Here is a 22,500-nt window from a genome sequence, read left to right as displayed (position 1 = left end):
AAAAACGTATTCAATTTATTAAAACTTCTTGACATTCTTTGCAAAAAAAGAGTTGCAGCTTCTTCTGCTACAGCAAACACCCTCATCCTCTTCTCTTGCTCTTCAACTTTTCTTCTTTGCTCTTGTATCTTCATTTCCATTTCTTGTACCTTAAGTTCTTGCTCTTTAATTTTGAGCTCTTCCAGTTTCTTTTTCAATTTTTCATTTTCCATTCTTTCATGATGTTCTTTCACGTGTGCCTCGTGCATTTCTTTCAGCTGCTGTAATCTTGCCACATGATATTCATCCTGTCTTGTTCTGCAAGCTTCAAACTCCTCCGAGAACTTCCTCTTCCCAGATCGTGATGCAGGCCTTCTGGAACTGGGGCCTGGGGTTGGAGAAGGTGTGGTGCAAGGTGAAGTGGGAAATCTTGGAACAGCATGGGGTTCTTGTGATGTCTGGTCACTAGTGGTGGATGGGGAAGGAGCAGGTACACTGCAGACCATCAGCCTGGGCATAGGCTCACTGCAGAAAGATGAGGTGGTAGCTTCTTGATCATTTGGCTGGGAAATGTAAACTACAGTGTCTGAAAAGGAAAAAGAAAAAAATATACATGTATACATGTATAATATATATATATATATATATATATATATATATATATATATATATATATATATAATATATATATATATATATATATATATATATATATATATATATATATAGATAGATAGATAGATAGATAGATAGATACAAAGAGCAAATAAACATACCATCAAAACAGTTTGTTCCTTTGAACACTAATATTGCTCATTTTGTTACTTACCCTGCCTACTGTCCTTCACAGGATCGAAAACGTGAGTTTCTATAAGACCATCACCCATTGTCAGCTCATTTTCCATCATCAAAGATGCAATCTGCATATCCTCGCTCATACTACGAGGATTTGGAGGAGGGCCACCGCCAGTTTTCTATATATTTCTTTGGAACTGACTTTGATATTGTTTAACTCTACAAAATAGAACAACAAGTGGGCAAATCTTATGTGCACATGATAAAAATGCTATTAGGGAACAGAATTGCCAGTGACAATGCATTTACTATGAAAGATTAGCACAACTATGATCATATATATGGTAGAGTTTGGGGGCAAGGGTCAGAATATCGCTTTCCAGTTCAAATTATAATCTTCGGTTATTCTGTTATCCTACTAATATCACATGAAAGTATCTGGCCTATTAGTACAAAGCAGAGGTATACTGTAGATCTGCTGTACTTGACCAAATCTGTACCATTTCATCCCTCAAGTCTTCCCTTACTGTGGTTCCAGTAAATCCCTGAATATGTAGTGGGCCATCTGTACACATCCCTCAGGGCCCCTACACTATCTATGCCTTAATAAACTTTTGATTTTTACTTAATAAAAAATAATGGTTAATGGTTAATGGTTAACGGTTAAGATAAATGTGCTAGACATCTAAGGTCGTATAGCACTATAGGAAAGTATAGTAAAAAGGGATGTCAGGTGATAGTTGTTATGTGTCAACTATCTAGAATTGTGTTGAGAGGTTGAAGATGAGGGAAAAGATTATGGTGGTTTAGGTAAGAGGGTTAGATCAAGTGAAGGATATTTATGTATCTGAGGAAGGAGGACAGGTTGTCGAGGCAGAAGCTGTGAGATTCTGTAAGGATGTCTGATATGTTGGGAGGTCGGTGAAGGGAGGATAGGTGTGGAAAAGCAGAGGTACGTGCTGTATTAAAGCGTGGGCAGGACAAGAGAATGTGTGGGACTGAAAGAGGGATGTTACATAGAGGACATAGGGGCGGGTCTGAGCGTGACATCAGATAGGCATGTGTTAGGCGAGTGTGGCCAATACGTACTCGTGCGAGGGCAGTCTCCCAACGTCTGTTTTCGTGAAATGGAGCTGATCAAGAGGAGATTGATGGTTTTACGGTATGTAATTTATTGTTGTGGAGTCTTGACCAAAAAGATTGCCATCGGGCATACAAGAAAGTCTTAAAGTGGGGGCAGTAATCTGTAGCTGGAATATGTGAGAAGCGTTGTTGAGGTGATGTGGACATTGCGGCATATCGTGCAAGAGTATCTGCCTGTTCATTGCCAGGGATTCCAACATGGCTGGGTACCCAGCAAAATCTGACAGATTTGTGACGTGTGGATAGATAGAACAACCAGTTCTGGATCTTACAGACAAGGGGATTGGTCGATTGCATTGACTTTATGAGGGTTAAAGAATTACGGGAGTCAGTAAAAATAGTAAAAGAGGAAGAGGTGGATGAATATATGCGTCTTAAGGCAAAAAGGAGTGCATATAGTTCTGTAGTAAGGACACTAGATTCAGGAGGGAGGGTGTATTTGAAAGTGCAATTTGGGAATGTTACTGCGAATCCAGCTCCTGAGATGGATTTGGAACCGTCAGTGTAAACATGAATGCAGGAGGAATGAATGGAGACATGGTCAAGGAAATGAGCGAGAAGGATAGAGGGGGGAATATCTGATTTTGGTGGGTCAGGGAAAACTGAGGAGCAAATACAAGGGTTAGGTATAAGCCATGGAGGAATGGAATGGACAGACAGTGGGAGAGGTCGGAGATAAGGGAAGGGGGAATGGGAGAGGAGGGTATCCATGCGTACGGGGAGAGGAGTTGGTAAACGTGGAGAAGAGGTAAAGGTATGAAGTAAGGATTGTGGAATAGTTAGTTTGGTAAGGGAAAATTGGTGAAATCGAGCATAGCATCGGAGAGAGAGAAGGGCTCGACGTCGAGAGAGGGATGGCATGCCCTACGCGCCTTCCGCTCCTCTCTCAACTGGAGAGGAGCGGAAGGCGCCTAGGGCTAAGCGGAGACCGCTGTGGTGGAACTGTATCAAGGTGAGCAAGAAGAGAGGTTGAGGCAGAGGAGTAGATATGGCATCCATAATCTAGAGTGGAGAGAATCAAAGTAACATGAAGATGGAGGAGAGTTTTGCGATCTGAGCCCCAGGAGATATGTGAAAGCTTTTGTAAGATTCGGAGGCGACGTTGAGCTTTTTTTTATATACAAGATATGGTCTCGCCAGGACAATTTGGGATCAAATATAACGCCTAGGAATTTGCCAGAAGACCGGTATTGGAGTGGAACATTATATAAGAAGAGTGGGGGTTTGGGGACCGTACGTAAGCGAGAGAAAAGGATGGGGAAAGATTTAGAGGTAGAGAAGCGAAAGCCATGGTTGGTGGCCCAAGAAGTTACTGATGTTATTGCAGACTGAAGGAATTGACAGAGATCTGGTATGGATGTGCCAGATGCATAGATGGTTAAGTCATCAACATATAGTGATGCTCTGGCTCCTGGTGGTAGGACTGAGACTATGTCATTTACAGCAAGAAGGAATAAAGTGGTACTAAGTACACTTCCTTGTGGGACGCCTTCGAATTGAGGAAAGGATGATGAAGTGGAAGAGGCAATCTTGACCTGGAAAGTACGTTTAGAAAGGAAGGATTTAATGAAAACACCCATGTTTCCACGTAAACCTAAGGAGGACAATTGTTGGAAGATATGGTATCGCCATGTGGTGTCATATGCTTTTTCTAGATCAAAGAAAATGGCTAATACGGATTCATAGCGTGCAAATGCCGATGTAATGTATGTCTCGAAATGGGCAAGTGGGTCTGCTCTACTTCGGGCACGTCGGAAACCAAACTGGGAAGGGGAAAGGAGATTATGAGATTCTAGGTACCACATTAAACGGAAGTTAACCATTCGTTCTAGTAGTTTACACAAGCAGCTAGTTAGAGCTATGGGGCGGTAATCTTGGGGTAGGGTACCTGATTTATTGGGTTTTAAGAAAGGTAGGATGAGAGCATCTCGCCAATGAGAAGGAAAATTTCCTGACGTCCATATGTGGTTGAAAATAGTTAAAAGGAAGGATAGAGAGGAAGATGGGAGGTGTCGGAGCATACGATAGTGAATACCATCAGGGCCTTCATGAGTGTTGCAGCACGACTGTAATGCAGCGTTGAGTTCAGAAGAAAAAGGAGCATTATAGGACTCATCAGAGGATAGGGTGAAGGTAATAGGGGTGCGTTCCTTGATGGTTTTAATGGAAGAAAAGTGTGGGGAAAGGTGAGAGCCACTACTGACCTGGCTGAAATAGTTGCCCAGTTCATTAGCTACTTCTACAGGCTCAGAGATGAGAATATCTCGAATATGGAGGACGGGTGCAGGATGGGGGGGATGTTTGCCTGATAGTTTATGGATCCGTCGCCAAACAGCTGAAATAGATGTAGAAGATGTAATTGAGGAAACATAATTTTGCCAGCTACTTGTTTTGCTGTTTTTAATTGTACGGCGAAGATGGGCAGATGCTCTTTTAAAGGAAATAAGGGCTGATAGCTGGTGAGGGGTGCCTCGTTTGTAGCGAAAGCTGTTCCAGGCTGCTCGTTTTAAGCGGAGCGCTTTGGTGCAATCAGAATTCCACCATGGAACACATTTAGAAGTATAGGGTCTTGAAGTTCGAGGAATGGCTGTATAGGCAGCTCTTAAGATCGTGGTTGTAAAACAATGTAGCATATCTGAAATGGACGGTAAGGGGGGTGGAGGGATAGGTATAGTAGAGAGTGAAGTGAAAGTATGCCAGTCAGCTCTATCAAAGCACCAGCGTGGAGGATTAGGAAGTGGTACATATGAATTAGGAGAAAGGAGTATTGGGAAGTGGTCACTATAGGGGAAGTGGTCTAGAACTGACCAATGGAAATCTAGATGTAAAGTAGGAGAGCATAGAGAGAGGTCAAGGCATGAAAAGGATTGTGTGCGCATGTCAAAGTGTGTGGGGCGATCTGAATTAAGAATAATTAGGTTATTTGTGAAGAGGGAGCGTTATAGAGATCGGCCTCGGGAGTTAGTGGTAGAGTCACCCCACAGAGCGTGGCGGCAGTTGAAATCACCAACTACGAGGAAAGGTGGTTGGAGTTGGGAAATTTGAGTCTCAAAGGCAGTAAAGTCAATGGGATGGGATGGGGAGAAGTAGACTGAAATCACTGTGATCCAGCGGCGAAGAAAGATGTGAATAGCTGTGCATGGGACAGAAGTTTGTATGGGAGGTATGACATAAGGTGTTTTATGATGGATAAGTATAGACGAGACATAAAGGGAGTGTGGGGAAGAGATAAAATGGTAATTAGGAATTGGAATAGGAGGGTGTGTGAGGAAAGTCTCTTGGAGGCAGATAATAGATGGATTATAAGAAGCAAGGATATGACGTAGGTCTGATCTATGAGAGCGGAAACCGCGAATATTCCAATGTAGGAGAGCTATATCCTAGTTGATTTATGAATGATAACACATTTACGTGTTGGGGAATTTGAAGGGGAAGGAGCTAGGGGGTGTAAAGGAGGGATATTAGGAGGTAGGGAGTCTGGAGAAGGGCATTGTTGTGACATGAGTGATTCTCGTGTGTATCCGGGAGGGAGTGCAAAGGATAGAGGGGATGGAGGGAGGGAGAATGTGCCTATAGTTGGGGTTGAAGGGGGTGGGTTGTGTTGGGAGGGAGTAGATGTGTGGGGAGTATTAGTGTTAGGAGGATGAATATCAGAAGGATGGATAGTTGGAGTTGAAGGGGATGTGTTGTCTTGGGAGGGATTAGGAGGAAAGGGTGTAGGGGTGCTGTGAGTAAGAAGGGGATGCATATCAGGAGGATGGATATCAGTGGTGATTGGGATTGAGGGGGTTAGGTTGTGTTGGGAGACAGTAGGAGGAAGGGGTGTAGGAGGAATATTAGTAGGAGGGGTATGAATATCGGCAACCACTTCAAGTGTGGAAGGAGCATGAGTTATGGGATTTTGTGTCTCAAGCATATAGCTTTGAATGTCATCCATTGTTTCTGCAGTGGAGTTTGTTGGAGAGTTTTGTGAGAAGGTAATTGTTTCTGCAATGGAATTGGTTGGAGAGTTTTGTGGAATAAAGGTTTTCTTATGAGGGGGAGAAGAGGAGACTGGTGTCTCAGGAACAAAGGTATAGGTAGGAGGAGGTGATTGTGCTGTAGGGGAAGAAGGGTTAGAACGTTTAGTCTGTCTACTGCGGGTAGTGCGGTGAGGAAGAGGGGTTGGTGTTGGGGCTGTAGTTGAGATAGGAGCTGTGGTTGAGATTGGGGTGTCTGGGTTTAGAGTGGCAAAGGAATTGGTCTGAGGGATGTAGAATGTAGAAGTGGAAATGGGGACATTTTTGGGTGGAGGGGGAAGGGCTGAGCGAACGATGTTGCTAGAATATGGAATATGAGAGAAACCTTGTCGACGTGCTTCCTGTCTGGCTTCACGTAAAGTGAGACCATTTTAGTATCTGAGAGTTGCTACCTCAGATTCAAATTTGTAAGTGGGACAGCCTCTATAAAATACATTATGGGGGCCGCCGCAGTTAGCACATGTTCGTATTTGTGCTGAGCAGTTTGATCGATTATGACCAGGTTGGGCACATATGGGGCATCGGTCTGTGGAACGGCAATGTTTGGCAGGATGTCCAGAGCGCCAACAGTTTTGACATTGACGGGGAGGGGGTTGGTATGGTCGAACAGGGAGGGATTGTCCACCAATGTAGATACGTAAGGGAAGGTCATGTGTACGGAAGGTAATTTTGGCAATATTGGTCGGATTCTTTCGTTGACCTTGAGGAGGAATGGTGTAGCAATGTACTGATTTCACATCTTGGTCTTTGAGGCATCCTAATAAGTCTTCTCCACAGTCTGACCAATCTTTGGTATCGACTGGGCAGTTTGCTGGGGAGAGAGAGACAGTTCCGGTACAGGTATTAAGGGTTGGATGAGGTTCTGCAGGAATGGGGTTGCCAGAATGATCAGTTAAATTTGACAGTGCTATAGATTCAGTTTCTGATCTGACTGTTACCAGACGGGAGCGATCGCGTCTGGTATAGAAAGGGACTCTGCCTACTTGTTTTTGGAGGCATTGTTGAAAGAGAAGAGTGTTGCCTGAGTAAGGAGCTGTAGCAGGGATCACGAAAAATCGGTCCCATTTAGCTGGGCTAAACAGAGTATTTATCTGTAGGGTTGGTGGTGGTGGATGGTCGGGGACGTGTGGAAGAGGGAGTATTACGGAATGATGGAGAATAAGGTTGCAAGGTAGTAATAAGGGAGGATTGGTTGTTTGATGAAGGTTGCAGGGGTGGAGTTGAATTTGAGGAAGTTGGGTGGGTAGGAATGTCTCCTGGAGATTGATTCTCTGCTTGGGTGGGTAATGCACTAGTAGGCATTGAGGAGTGGGTAGTAGTTTCAGTGTTCGGAGCCGTGGTCAAAGGAGACCCTGGGTTGGGGCTATTTGATAAAGGGGCTAGCCTCATAGCCTCTAATAAAGGGATTACATTTTCATTGCTGGTCATGGGGAACCTGGATTATGTAAATAGGCCTAATCGGTCCACCTCCTTTCGCTACTAAAGGTAAGGGCTAGATTAGTCAGGAATACCGTGCCCATAGTTCCCGCAAGCCGTTCAGGACTGGCACTAGGTCAGCCAGCCTTTCATCCTCTCAGCACGGCTCTCACACCTTAGGAAGTAGATAGCAGAAGGGGATGGAGAAGAGACGGAAACAAAAGCTGGAGAGGAAAAAGACCATGCAAAATTAGTTGAGTCGAGGGCTGAGGCCCTAGGCAGGGGAGATCCCTGTATTGGGTCTCAGTCTTCGTCTCCTAAGCCCCCCCCACGACAACAACGGGCAAGGGTTTGGGGGGGTAATAAAAAATAAATACAATCAAAAACTGTTTCAGATAAAGATAAAGGAACATCTCTACCTTGTCATTTCAACTTATCTATAAGATTCTATTAAAATACTCCGTTCTCTTTATTTACAATGTGTGTAAACACATGTTTCTGACACTGACCCCTAATCTGTATTATTAACCAACAAAGACTTTAGCAATGTTCATGTTGAGTGTTTATCAAATATAAAATTATACATCTTATACATAATGCCAAATTTGCATAATGGTGATAAAATTTGTTACGTTAGTTCCGTTTTACATGATCAAAACTCTTCAGCTGGTGTCTGGTACGAGGATTCTGGCCAGGATTGCATGCATTAAACGCCATTGCAACCGACTGCCATGCTGCTTTCTTCCTGTCTGTAGAACCTGGGGCTGTGGACTCGTCATTTATCACAGCCTCCTCCTCGCGCACGAGCTTCATAAAGGTCACCAGTTTACCTGAGCGAAAGGCAGGGCACGCTCCTTTGGCTCCATAGCAGCAACTGAAGTTTGTTTACTCCATTGCGACTTACCAACTGATCATCAGAATTCTATTTCATATAATTACCGATTTGATTAAAATGTATTACTATAAATTAATGTTGGTGTTTTATCAAGTACATTCAACAATTTCATTATATGTAAACCTACTTAAATCCCTCGTAACGACGTAATTACAAACTACATGTAAAGTAATTTGCATAGGTTGGTAATTGTCATTCTAACATATCGCGGTCACATTTGAAAGAGGACTAGGGATACCTCATGGTCACTGTCCGTAGTATCTTGCGATGGTTGCATCAATACGATGACCATGACAATGGCGAAGGACTAGGGATATGGCTGTAAATCCTGTCTGGTCTTCATCTAGCTTTTTGTTTTTCTCTAACCATCAATTTATTCAGTTTGTTACAATATTTTCATATATCTTTCCTATACTTGAAATCCTACTTATAAATCTGTATGAGTTTACATTTGCTGGATTTTTCCCAGGTTTTATTATTGAGTTTAACCACTGATTGTTAATTTCTTTTAGTATTAGCTTTAAAGTGTTATCAGGTGTTTTTTTTTTTTTTTTTTTTTTTTTTTTATAAAATTCGCGTTACTTTATCTGGCCCATAAGCCTTTCTGTTCTTGGTTTTATTTATTGTTCTTTTTAATTCTACCATAGTTATTTCTTTGTTTAACTCTTTGGTATCAGGAAAATTTAATAACTATCTAGCTCTACTTTCGCCATTATTACTTTAGGCTCTTTACTGATAATCTTTTTGTATTCTTCCTTGAATAAATCCAGTTTTTCATTTGTATTTGATATGGGGAGGTTGTTATGTATTATGGGGTAACTTTGGGTGGTTGTTTTTCCTGCTAGTTTCTTTATATAATTCCAAACTTTTTTTGGAGGTGATAAATCCAATCCACAACAGAATTTTTCCCAGGCCTTCCTTTTTCCAGTTTCAATTATTTGTCTGCTTTGCGCTAGGAGTTTTTTTTTATATTCTATTTTGTATTCTTTGTTGGGTTTTCTCCTCCATTTATTAAAATTTTTGTTTCTATTCTTTATGATTTTGTAACAAGTTTCATTCCACCATGGTTTATTGGGTTTTAGTTTGTTTTCCTTATTGTCAAAATTGAAATATTTTTTTCCCATTTCTTTTAGCATGTTTGCTATTTCCAAAAGAGATTTTAAATCTATAATTATTTTCTTTTTCAGTTCAGTTTGATATTCATATATTCCCACCTTCTTTTGTGAAGTGCCATTTCTTTTCTTTTTTGTGTATTAAATCTTTATTATTATTGAATTTTATAATTATTGGTAGGTGATCACTGTTTAGATATACACCTGTATTTATCTCTAAGTGACTTAGATTAGGAGATGCTATTATCAAGTCTATTGTCGAGTTTTTCCCAGTTTTTGAATCTATTCTTATTGTTTGACCTGGTGGAGTTAATAGTATTTCTGATTTTGAATTTAGAAAGTCAAATACACTTCTTCTTATTTTGGTAGTTAGTTTTGAGTTTGATTTGGTTTCCCAAAGTGGGTGGTGTGCGTTTAAGTCTCCTATAATTAATTTTGGCTCTTCCATTTGGTATGAATAATATTCTATGCCTTCTTTTGAGATGTTATTGCATGGATTGTACATTAATAATATATTTAGCCACTTGCTATTGTATGGGATCTTTATTCCCTGGACTTCAAGATTTTGGTTTTGATTCTTAAATGTACATTTTTAAACTATGTTATTCTTTATAAGAAAAGCTAACCCTCCACCTAACTGCTTTTCCCTATCCTTTCTTATTGTATCAAAATTCTGAATTTTGAGTTAGTCTTTTCCTTTTAGCCATGTTTCGCATAATGCTATTATGTCTGGGTTTTCTTTGTATATTAAAAATTTTAATTCTATTTCTTTAATATTTGTCTTGGATTCCATAAAATTATTTCATCCATTTATATATTCTAACAACTCTTTGATGAGTGGTCCTATGTTTATAAATGTTCCTGTAATTATTGTTATTATTGTTTTTTCTCCTTTTATGTTGTTCATTATATTCGTTATAACTTTGTATACGATTTTTGCAAAAGTCCACAAAAATTCATTTTCTTTGTTATCAATGTCTGTTTTTTGTGTCCTTGTTTTTGGTATAGGTTTTGGAAGTGTCCATGTTATTGGAGACTATTCTATATTTTTCTTTTCGGTGTTATTTCTGTCCAAACTTTGTATCTTATTTGGAGTGTGTTTGTTTTCTTCTGTCGTGATTAATGTTACTTTGCTTTGTTTTTGTCTTTCTTGTTTTGTTGGGGTTCTCTGACCTAGTGTTAAGCTTTGTTCTTGATTTAAGGTTTGTGTGTGTGTTAGTTTAGTTTTGAGTGCTCATTTGTGGTTTATTTGTAGTATTTGTGTCTTGTGGGCTTCTTCCTATTTGTATGTTGTTTTTTCTTGTTTCTGAAACTGTTTCATCTTTTTGTTGAATTAATTACTTGTTTGTTATTGGCTTCAGCTGTTGTAGCTGTTTTTTAACTTCTAGGTTGTTTGGTGTTGTGTTGTTTTTGTTTATTTCCTGATCTATTTCATGTTTTACATGTTATATCTGTTGGGGCATGGTTTTCCTTGCAGTAAAAACAGTAAGGGTTATTATTGCGGTCTTTAAATGTATGGTTGAAACACTGCATTTACTACATCTTTGTTTGTTTTTACATGTCATTATTCCATAACCATACCTTTGACATTTGTAACACTTGGGAGTTGGGAATGTATACTGATGTACTAAATAAAAGATGTGCCCTGTAACTACCCTTTCTGGCAATCTTCCTTGAAAAGTTATTCTAATTGATTTTGGTGGTACCCATTTTTCAGTAATATCTATTTCTTTATTTTTCTTTATTATTCTTATTACCTCTGTACTGTTAGAGTTTTGGCTCCCTATGGATCATTTTTTTTCTTTAATGGTTTGAATGTCCATATTGTTCCGTAGGAACAGCCTAAGTTATTCCTTGAAGCTGACTGTCTGCAATTAACTTTCCAATTGCCAAGAAAGTGTATTTCGTGCAGAGGTTTTATTTTTTGTAAATCATACACTTCAAAACGGGTTGCTTTTCCTGTACCCAGGACTCTCGGAGCTTGGTTACTTGCGTTTCGTTGTTCTCAGCTGTTGTCGGTGTTTGTTGTTGTTCTGTGTTGTAGATGTCTCTTCTTGATTTGGCGTGAAGTTTGAAGGTTTTATTTCGTATCGCGGGAGTTTTGAAAGTGTTGTTTTTTCTTTTGCTTTTGTTTAATGTTTCCATTTCTATTTCAGAATTTATACCAGGGTCTTCTCCTGGGTCAATTTAGATATTTTCCATTTTAAACCTCACCAAGTTTTGTAAATCTGGGAGTCACTGTTTCCCTCTACGGTGTCTGGCGACAAGTCCACCTGTTTCGATTTGGATCAGCTGTTTCTTGTCAACAAAACTGAAAGACAACGAACGCATTTTTTACACCAAAGTTTATTTATAAATGAGTATAGGGTTTGATTAAAACTATAAGACTACAAAAAATAGAAATCTCGACTGACAGTTACTTGTAAACTCCACGGTGTTTCAATAACATGACCAGGGATGACCGCTTTTCCGGAGCAGCATTTCTGCCGTCTCTAAAAATCAGATGATAAAGAAAACGGATATAAACAATAAAATTGGACCATAAACTATCATAAACGGATGAATATTAGATTACAATTATAGTGCATAAGATCAGTCTGGTGATTATAAGATTCCCTAGGTTACTTTCTTGTTTATTGAATTGCATAAAACAATATACAAAAATACATTATCAAGCTAATATTTTATTCAACAATAGAAAATGCACCTGCATCTCTTTATAGAATATACTACATATGGTACTTGAGAAAATGCGACACCGAACCTGTAAATTTGATTTATCTAAAAAGTATACGACTATTTATAGTGAGCTTTACATACCTTGGTAGTGTAGTTCATAACTCTGGGCTGTCAGACCAGGAAGTCAGCAGACGGATTGACCTGGCAGCAGGGGTCATGAACTCTCTCGACAAGAGTATTTGGAGATGCCGGTACCTGTGCAGAAGGACCAAGCTACATGTCTTCAAGGCCTTGATAATGCCAGTTTTGCTATACGGTAGTGAAACCTGGACATTATTCTGTGCCTTGGAGTCACTTCTTGATGCCATCTGTAATAGGTCCTTGCGTCGGATCATGGGGTATAGTTGGCGGGACCACGTGTCCAACCAACGGTTGCACCGTGAGACTGGCGCAGGACCTGTTACCTGCTTAATCCGGGATCGCCAACTCAAACTATACGGCCACCTGGCTCGCTTCACCCAGGATGATCCTGCCCACCAGGTTGTCTCTGTACGAGACAGTCCTGGGTGGAGGAGGCCTGTGGGACGACCTAGGAGGTCGTGGCTTGGGAAGATTGATCAAACCTGCCGTGAGGAGCTCGAGATGGGCCGAGTCCCTGCCTGGCGGCTTGCCATGAGGGACCCCAAAAGGTGGAAGCGAAGGGTGGATGCGGCTACGCGCCCCCGTCGGTTCATAGTGAGTGTGTTGTAGGGCTGAAGGTTTAAAGTCATTATATGGGACTGTGGCAGTCAGTCCCACATTCCTCATTGAGTTGTAGATAATTTTCAAATATTTTTGAGTTATTTCGTTCATCTTCTTTAACAGAAAAAATATCAAAACGTGAGATTATGACGATTTGCATTGTCTTTTCAAAAATATAGAATGCAATCATGGGTACTGAAGAAAAAACACCTAAAGGGTACAGCAAACAATTTGGACGACACTACTCAAATATGGGAAAATGTACAAAATACTATACCTATACAGGAATTTATTACAACCAGAAGAATCTACAGGCCAAAACAGAGAGAATTTGATGCTATACACGGGGTGGAATGGTGAATTATGAGTATATAAAGATAAAGAGAAAATTGTATATTGTGGATAGGAGTAATAACGAAATTAAATAGAATAGCAAGGAAGAAGTAAAGACAACGAATAAATAAAGTGCAGTAGCAGGTGGTCCAAATTACATACCCATGAAGGCAAAGGTGTTTGAGAGACACGGCAATTTGTAACCAGATTGCTAACAAAGTGTTAGAAAGTAAGAGGATACTGTAGGCATGTAAAAGAGAATGATATCGATTTTTCAAGGATAAGTTAAGGGATGTGTGAATGACCCGGGTGATACAGACTACAAGTAAGATAAACTGTGTACGTAAATGAGAGTGAGTGGTGGAACAGCCCAGTTGCAAGGAATATGGGTTGAGAGGGGAGATGAATTTGAATACGAAGGATCCACTCTTTAGTGCATAGGTTCCCAGCCTGTGGGGCATGACCCCCAGGAGGGCCGCGGGGTACATTTTGGAGGACCATGGAGCAATATGAAATTTATAACGTCGAATTAAACTGAATTTTATCTCACCTACAGTACCTTCATATAATTATCTCTCATATATCAGTAAACTGGAATCTTTCTATAAAGTGTTCTTACCCTGTAGCTATTGATACCATCACTGTATTCACAACAAGTAAATATTTGATTCTGAGAAGATGGCAATCACTGAACGGGGCCATGGAAATTATTATATATTGGCCGGGGGCCACAATGAAAAAGGAACCCCTGACTGAATATTAGAGAAAACCGGTAGGACGGTTTTGGAAACAAAGCGAGATTACGATGGTTTGAATATATTGAGAAAAGGACAAGAATGAGGTGGTAATTCGGGAGGAGATAAGGGTAGACATGCCGAGGGTGTAGAGTACAGGGCGAGATCGAGATGGCTGATCCGATCTGGAAAATATATACACGAGTTGCTGAAAGCAAATAAAAGAACGTTGATTTACATTAATTTATCATACAGGTCGTATGTTTAACAGTTAATAACCTCGTAAATTATTTAGATTATAATCTTGCTGAAAACATAATAATGTAACTCGGTGGTGGCATTGTTGATGCTACCTTATTGACCATCCCTTTATGTGACACGCCTTCTATGGATTGCCCAAGAGACCACCAATCGTAACTCAGGAGGAAATAATTGACCTAATTTTACGATTACTAACAATGAATAACCTCTTAAAGTATTCTGAGAATATGCATTTTGAAGACACAATCACTAATCTCGTGTACAAGCAAAATAATAAATAATCTGAAAGATTGTCGCTGCCTTAAGTCATCCCTTTATTGTCAAACGTTTTCTATGGATTGCCCGAGACTCCACCAATCGCATCCCTGGAAAAGTTGCTGATTAGTAAATACGAAAACGCGTCGCTGAGATCAGCAGATCTGTCATACTAGGCGAAAGCTCGACGCTGATACAATTTTGAAGCTTGTAATTGTCTTTTTACTCGTGCATTTTGTTTTTAGTTATTTGTCACGTCTCAAGAGGAACTGGGTGTAGCAGCGGTGTCAGACATCTGTAAGGACAACAAACAGATTGACAACGATAACAATATTTTGATACATAGTATGTATTATTTTCGTTTTGTTACTTGTACTTAGTACAGATGTGATAGTAATTTTTGTCGGTGTTTGTGTACCGGTTTGTTACAAGTTGTTTATTATCGAAATTGAAATACCAATTCTTCATTGGAAACAGCGGGGTAATTTTCGGTATGCACATAACAGGAATGGAAATGTTGATGGGTATACAGGGATGGAAATGTTGGAGATACTAGTATTTTGTTTCTATTCTTTATTATGGGTAAATTGGCAGATGGCATAGGCATTTCAAATAATGTTCCCAGTAATTATTTGTTATTACTGACAGTGGCTATTAGTAATAACCTTATATATGTAGGGAATTATCATACCGATTTGCCAACATTTTTCATTTTGAATAATGCCTTCAGATTTGTTTACTAAGTGATTATTTTGGTAAATTTTTACATGCTGTCTGCACTAAGTTAAGGAAAATATAAGGGCACTCAAAAACTTCATTCATTGATTTATGAAGAAATTATAATTTTTTCTGATGGTTCTACTAAAAGGATTGTGGTGATTTTGGTATTGTTGGATTCCTCTCACTCTCTAGTGTCCAGTTATAAAGAAATTATTGTGTGGAATGGAAGCCCCCAAACCCCCACATTATTGGCCCTGATAGCAGGGGAGGGCATGAAAAGTGTAATGGAAATAGTGGGGTAATATGGGTAATTCTTTACAGTATGGACACATGCCATCAATCTAAGTTACCATGATTGGGTAGCCTGAGAGGAGGGTTGATGGGGGGCTTTGCACCCCAACACCCCCCAGGAAACATTGTCTTCACCTCAATGTGTACAGCAAGATAGAGCTGAAATGCAGGAGCACTGAGTGGACTTAGGCTGAGAGTGGTGCTTTTTCCTTTTATATGTTCCATTGCTGTTCGTGTCTTCAGATTATTTTTTGTACCAATAACTGCAATGTTTTGTCCTTTACAAGACTTTCATATTCAAATTGCCCCAACATAGTGCATCCACACCATAAAGATTAACTATAAAATGTGAATAATGTACACAATCAGTCTATATTGGCTAAAAGCACCCTGCAACGCCCCCATCCCATGCCCAGAAAAATGATTCATAGCAGGAGAGAGTGTACGACTGCCATGCAGGAGCGGTGGTGCCAAGCTTGCCTGATGCTCTCTCTCCTGTTGTGAATACGTGGAGAATTCTTTGAATATCAGCACCATCACACTGGCATTAATTTTATATTAGGAAATTGATTTCCGTTCTTTCTTTAAAAAAAATACACCATGAAACATGAAAGTGTGGTGAGAACAGGAAATAAATCCTTGTACTATGCTTGGTGTTACTCAAACGAGAGGCATATGTGGTCTGGTACCGCGGGCTTTTGCAGTTGAAACACTATTTGATGAGGGTTGTGTGCAGATTCCCATGCTAAGGAAATGCTGTGATTGAGTGGGGGTCTGAGGACAAAGCCTGTGTTAGGAAGGTGTTTGCTTCACTGACAATCTTAGATATAGGTGATCATATCACTGACTTGCCAAGAGTGCCTCCAAGGCTCTTGGCTGGAGCAATAGGGACCTAACTTCAGATGGATACATTCACATAGAACATTCTTATAATAGACTCTTTACTATCATCAGAAACTGAAATAGTATGTAAGTTCTGTGTGCATAACTTTGACAAAAGTACTAATGATATGTGGATTTAATACAGGTAATCTTCAGTTTACCATAGAGTTCCATTCATGAATTCATACTGTAAAGTGAAATAGCATAAACCTAGAAAATTATTCCTTTAAGAATTACCCAAGAAAGATAAGAGATGTTCTCCAACCTCTTGCCCAGACTTCATGACTTAAAATATACAAAAATAATTGAATTTGGTGAAATAAGAACTCTGTAAAAAGAGAAGTATAAATTATTATATATAACAATACTGAGCTCACTTTAGATCAATTTAGATCCCCAAATCTGTTGCTCTCTGCTGTTGTGTAGACAGACCTAATGTAGGAGATTACCCTACCTTAGGCCTCAGCCCTTGCCTCAACTAATTTTGTATGGTCTTTTGTTCTCCCCCTTTCCTTTTCTTTCTCTTCTTCATCCCCTTCTGTCCACTTCCAAAGGTGTGAGAGTTATGCTGAAAAGATGAAAGGCTGGCTGTGTTTCAGTTATGGCAATGGATTTGCACCTGCCATAGACCGGTGTCAATCATCTCTTTAAGGAGCTTTTGTGTGTGGGTGTGATTGCCCACAGGTATGGCTGGTGTGCTGGAGATTGATGGGGAGAGCCGGGCGGCTCACCTGTCGGCAAAGGCCTGGGTAGGCCTGGTTGCTGTTTGCTGTGTCTTGCTCAGGTGGAGGATCGTGAGTGCTGAACTCGGCCCGGGCACCGGAGTTTAAGTGGGTCTGAGCTGTGCCAGCCACCCGGGAACGAGGGGAGCCTGCGGTCCAATAGGCGAGCCGTGAGGTCTCCATGGTCAACCAGTCAGGTCTCGGTATGCGTCTTCGAGAAGCTGCTGATGGTGAAGGTGAGAGGACAGGCTGTGGACCTGGACCTAACCTGGGGGAAGTATGCCGCGCTGCAGGTTGCGGGGGTCGGCTACAGGTGCTCCCCCTCCAGTAAGGGAGCTAAGTGAGTGAGCGATAACCGTGATACTCCAGAAGGCTGGGTATTTGTGTCACTCCGGAAAGTCACCAGTATGGCGGTGGATTTGCATCCGTCATAGACTAGTGTCAATCATCTCTTTAAGGAGCTTTTGTGTATGGGTGTGAGTGCCCACAGGTATGGCTGGTGTGCTGGAGAGCTTAAGTGGGTCTGAGTTGTGCTAGCCACCCGGGAACGAAGGGAGCCTGCGGTCCAATAGGCGAGCCATGAGGTGTCCGTGGTCAACCAATCAGGTCTCTGTATGCGTCTTTGAGAAGCTGCTGATGGTGAGGTTGAGAGGACAGGCTGTGGGCCTGGACCCAACCTGGGGGAAGTATACCGCGCTGCAGGTTGCGGGGGTCGGCTACACAGTCATGATGACGTTTTTCTCTCTTCTTATTCCAAAATTGTCCTTTGCTCTGCTCCTTTCCCATCTTCTCCGGATGTCTCTGCATCTCCCCCATTATTTCTTCCCTACCTCTACTCACCCTCTCCCCCAGGCAAATTCCTTTTCCATTCTAAGTCCAGATAGTCCAATCTCTACCACTTCTCCAATGCCCACCTCACATCCTCACTTTACCTGTTGCACCAGACAAACTAAACTTTCCAGTCCATCTTTGCCTACCACATTCTCTCCTACGCCCTCTTCTTCCTCTGCTCCTCAAACATCTGTCCATTCTTTTCACAAGAGAACCTTTGTTTCTCAGACGTCCTTACCCAATTCCCCTCCAGAAACTCATGAAGTCTTCTAAATATTCATATACATGACCCAAGAGAATGTTCCAATCCCTCATCCACTCTCCAATCCCTCTATTCCTATTCCCTGTATATTCAAAATATTTCCTAATATCCATCCTCCTCCCTTTCAAGTTCCCCTAATTTTCTTCCTCCCACTCTTTCCCAACACTCTCCATCCTTTTCTTTGTTCCCCTTTATCCTTATCTTTCCCACCTGAATGCTTACATGAATCCCTGCTAATGCAACAGTGTGCTCCAGAATCCTCCCTTCCTGATATTCTTCTAGATACTTCACCACCTTCCCCAGTCCCCTTATCTCATTCCCCAGATTCTTCTCCTGCTACTTCTCTAACAGCCATCTCTACCTGTATTGATTGTTTCATAATACCTTTTTTACCAGTTTTCCTTAAACAATGTTCCTATAGTTTCCCCAGCCACAGATACACTCGGTTTCATCCAGTTGACTCATGCCCTTAGCACTTTCCTTTACTAATCTTTGATTTACTTCATTTGCAACCCCTCTTTACCTTTTTTACTATCATGCTATTCTATAATGCTGTATAACCTTTGACATATAACACATTTTATCCTATTCGTTAACTCATTTTTACCCTTTACCACAGTACTTTACGATAGTGCTATATGACCTTTGTTGTCTAGCCCATTTATTTGTTTCAACCATTACCCATTATGACTGAGAAAAACTGAGTGAGAAACCAAGCTGGATATATACATATGCATATATAAATTTCAGTAATTCTTAAAGTCCCCAACACCACATCAGTATGTGCTAAGGCGTGTACAGTATCAGCTGCTTAAGAGAAAAATTAGAAGGTCTTTGCTTTTGGCAATCATCAGCAGATGCTTAGGTACTGATGCTAAAAAGAGGCTTTAAGTGTTCTTTTGAGGGGCTGACTTTCCTCAGTGACAGCAGTAAGGGCCAACAAGTTCACAAATGTTTAGAGCAGACTTTACTCTGCATGACTTTAAAGTGTCATTCCAATGTGAGGGTTAATCTATCAGGACATGATAGGTCATCATCCTGTCTTGAATAGGTGAAAAGAGGAGACTGCTCAATATTTTAAGGGAAATCCAATTTATTAGATTATTATTTCATAAAAGAATTATCTTCATTCTCTTTAACTCAATGGCTACATAATGCAATGTCCACTGTTGTAATTTTTGTTTATAATTGTGTTCACACATTTATCTTTTTCTTTGCTTTTTGGAAAGATTTTAGAAATTGTGACTGGAATTTGATATAATATAAATACTAATAACGATAATATTTACTGATATTAACCCAATGCTACTGGGAAGGTGTTGCATTCACTTTAGTATTGTTTGCTAAAATGTTTCTGAGCATAGATAGGAGTCAATTAGTAGACCTTGTGACCTCACCTTTTCTTGAAATACTCTCCCAAAACTAGCTTGTCATTGTGGGAGGGATTAGGAGACAAGGACTCAGACCCAATGTAGAGGATAACCGTACCTGGGGCCTTAGCCCTTGCCTTAACTAATTTTGCTTGGACCTTTCTTCTCTTCTTTCCTCTTCCGTATCTTCCTTATTCCTTTCTTCTATTCCATTCCTAAGGTGTGAGAGCTGTGCTGAAAGGATGAAAGGCTGGCTTTGTGTCAGTTATGAACGGCCTCTGGGAGCCATGGGTACGGTATTCCTTTGGTTAATTACCTAGCCCTTACCCCTTATGGGGACTCTGAGGGGTAGACCATTTCTTTTCCCCAGTTTGTTTAGGCTCAACATGGCCAGTATTGAAGATTCTTTACCCTTAGTAGAGGCATTAAGGCTTGCCCCTTCATCAAATAGCCTATCTGAATTTGATTTTGATGGTTTTCCAACCCCTGCCCCTCCTTTGACCACAGCTCTGACCACTGATGCTGATACCCCTTCTTTGACGCTTATGAACAACTCTAACCATTCTGAAACACCCACCCAGGTTATTACTCAACCCCTAGAAAACACCTGTTCCTCATCCTCAACATTCTCCTCTTCTACTGCACAACCCTCTTCAATGTCAACCCCCTCTTTCCTTATTACTACTCTTCATCCGTATTTTCCTCCCCCCAGCAGAACTACTCCACTCCACACCACCCCATCTTCCTCTCGCCCACGTCCTTTTACTGCCATTTACTACCTCTGCAAACCTTCTGAGTACTCTATTTGGCCCAGCCACGTGGGATCGATTCTTTGTGATTCCCTCACAGCCCCCTATTCTGAGAATACCCTTCTCTTTCAGCAGTGCCTCCAGAAACAAGTAGGCAAAGTTACCTTTTGCAGTCTCTATGATCATTAACGCCTTGTCATGGTTACATCTGAAGCCCAAGCTCGTGCACCATCTACCCTAACTGACCTTTCTGGCAAACCCATTCCTGCCGAACCTCACCCAACTCTTATTACTTGTACTGGAACTATTTCTATTCCCCCAAATGCTTGTCCCATGTATAACAAGGACTGGTCAGACTGTGAAAATTACCTACTTTCCTGCCTTGGTGAACATGATGCATTGGCAGTACAATGTTACACTCTTCCTCCCAGAGGCTAACATAAATCCCATGTCAATATTACCAAAATTAACTTCCATAGACAAGACCTCCCCCATAAGGTTTATATTGGTGGATTGCCTTATCATGTCCGACAATATTGACCCCTTCCTCGTCAATGTCAGAAATGCTGGCGTTTTGGCCACCCAGCCAAACATCGTCGCTCCATAGCCCGCTGCCCTCCATGTGCCAAACCTGGTCATGACCGTTCAAATTGTCCTGTTTAGTCACATACATGTGCCAATTGTGGATAAGGTGTTTTCTAGGAGCTGCCCTGCTTATAAGTTTGAATGTGAGGTAGCAGTTCTCAGATTTAAACTCGGCCTCACTCTACGTAAGGCTAGACAGGAAGCATGACCACGAGGTTTTTCTCTCTCATCCTATTTCAAAACAGTCCTACGCTCTGCTCCACCACCATCTACACAAGATGTTTCTGCATCTCCCCAGGTATCTTTCCCCTATACCCAAAACCTACATCCTATGTCTATTCACCCTATCCACCAGTCAAATCCATTTTCCATCCTAAATCCAGATACTCCAGTCTCTACCACTTCCAAGATACCTACCCCTCCTCCTCACTTTAATTGTCATACCAGGCAACCTAAACGTTCCACTCCATGCTCTCTTACAATATTCTCTCCTACACCTTCCTCTTCATCTGTTCCTCAGATATCTATCTCCTCTTCTCCTCCTTATAAGAGAACCTTTGTTTCTCAGTCCTCTATACCTAATTCCCCTCCAGGAACCTTTGAAGACATCCAAAACTTCCTAAAGATGATCCAAGGGAACACTCCGCTCCCTCATCCACCCTCCAATCCCTCTGTTCTTACTCCTGCTACATTTAAAGTATTTGCAGATATTCATCCTCCTTCTTCCCAAGTTCCCTCCACCCCCTTTCCTCCTACACTCTCCCAACATACCCCACCCTCTCTACCACTTCCACTTGAATACTCACACTAATGCTCTCTATCATAATAGTGTCCTTCTCCAGACATTTTTACGGATGCTTCACCACCTTCCCCAGTCTCCCTTTCTCAACCCCTGGATTCTTCTCCTCTTACTTCTCCAACAGCCACCTCTGTTTTCCTTGATCAATGTCCCTACTCCTTCCCCAGTCACTATTATTTTTGAAATAAACATTATAATTACTATGTTGTTACTGACATCACTAACAGCAGTTTGAAATACTAGAAAATATAAAAAATCAAGAAAAAGGGTAGAGGTGAGACAGGTACTTCTTGTAACTGTCTCATTGATGACTTAGTACTTGTGGAGCCATCTATATATAGAACAATTACTAAATTAAACACACAGTGGTCATGGCGTGTATGCACATGCCCTCTCCGTTGGCATGTTGTTAATAGCATAAGAATAAAAAATGCTGGAAATTCAAGGAATGAGGAAATCAGGTACAGCCTGGTAATTGACTTGGTGACTGAGTACTTTTGGAGCCATTTATGTGCTCTAGTTCACTCTTAAATCCAAAAAGAAATACAGTGGGAAGTACTAGTTGATGGATTAAATAGCCAATCACATCTTAACTGTTAGTTCTTCCACCAGGGGTGGCATGTACAGACCTGCTATGCCCACTGTGAGCTTAGTTTATTGTTTTTACTTAAGTACTATGTCACCAATTAGACAATTGATAGTACTGCCTATCTCACTAGTTTACACTTTCCTTGATTTTTGGAAATATTTTCTGGATCTTGTATTGCTGTTAGGATTGCCGATAACATTATAATGATTTTAATGTCTCTAATAAGAATAACAGCATCAATATTAATCACAATAGTAATAGACATTTTTGTCACAAATGCTAGGAAAGGTAAAATCAGGTGAAGTCACAAGGTTTACCAGTTATTTCACCAAACACCA

At 40.8% G+C, this 22,500-nt stretch overlaps 2 protein-coding genes across 3 annotated transcripts in view; one reads left to right on the top strand and one right to left on the bottom strand.

Moving 5' to 3' along the window:
• LOC138859185 (uncharacterized) overlaps window positions 1–11,859 on the bottom strand; it is a 12,395-nt gene extending 536 nt beyond the window's left edge. Inside the window, exons 1-4 of one of the 2 annotated variants that reach the window (XM_070113253.1) lie at window positions 11,780–11,859; window positions 11,349–11,670; window positions 809–993; window positions 1–565 (exon numbers count right to left, since the gene is read on the bottom strand). The exon at window positions 1–565 is cut by the window's left edge and continues 536 nt beyond it. In XM_070113253.1, coding sequence (XP_069969354.1) covers window positions 1–565; window positions 809–917 — 674 coding nt within the window. In that variant the 5' untranslated portion in view covers window positions 918–993; window positions 11,349–11,670; window positions 11,780–11,859. Of the gene's footprint in view, window positions 566–808; window positions 994–4,121; window positions 4,948–11,348; window positions 11,671–11,779 lie in introns of those variants that run through there. The other variant, XM_070113254.1, reaches the window with a different exon arrangement.
• A 2,629-nt stretch (window positions 11,860–14,488) lies between these two features.
• The window catches only part of LOC113818828 (zinc finger protein 845), a 21,348-nt gene continuing 13,336 nt past the window's right edge, over window positions 14,489–22,500 (top strand). The window contains exon 1 of the mRNA XM_070113495.1: window positions 14,489–14,707. The gene's annotated coding sequence lies outside the window, so the exon portion shown is untranslated. The remainder of the gene's footprint in view (window positions 14,708–22,500) is intronic.

Source organism: Penaeus vannamei, chromosome 34 (assembly GCF_042767895.1).
Source record: "Penaeus vannamei isolate JL-2024 chromosome 34, ASM4276789v1, whole genome shotgun sequence".
Lineage (NCBI taxonomy): Eukaryota > Metazoa > Arthropoda > Malacostraca > Decapoda > Penaeidae > Penaeus > Penaeus vannamei.
This window is presented reverse-complemented; position numbering and strand designations above follow the sequence as displayed.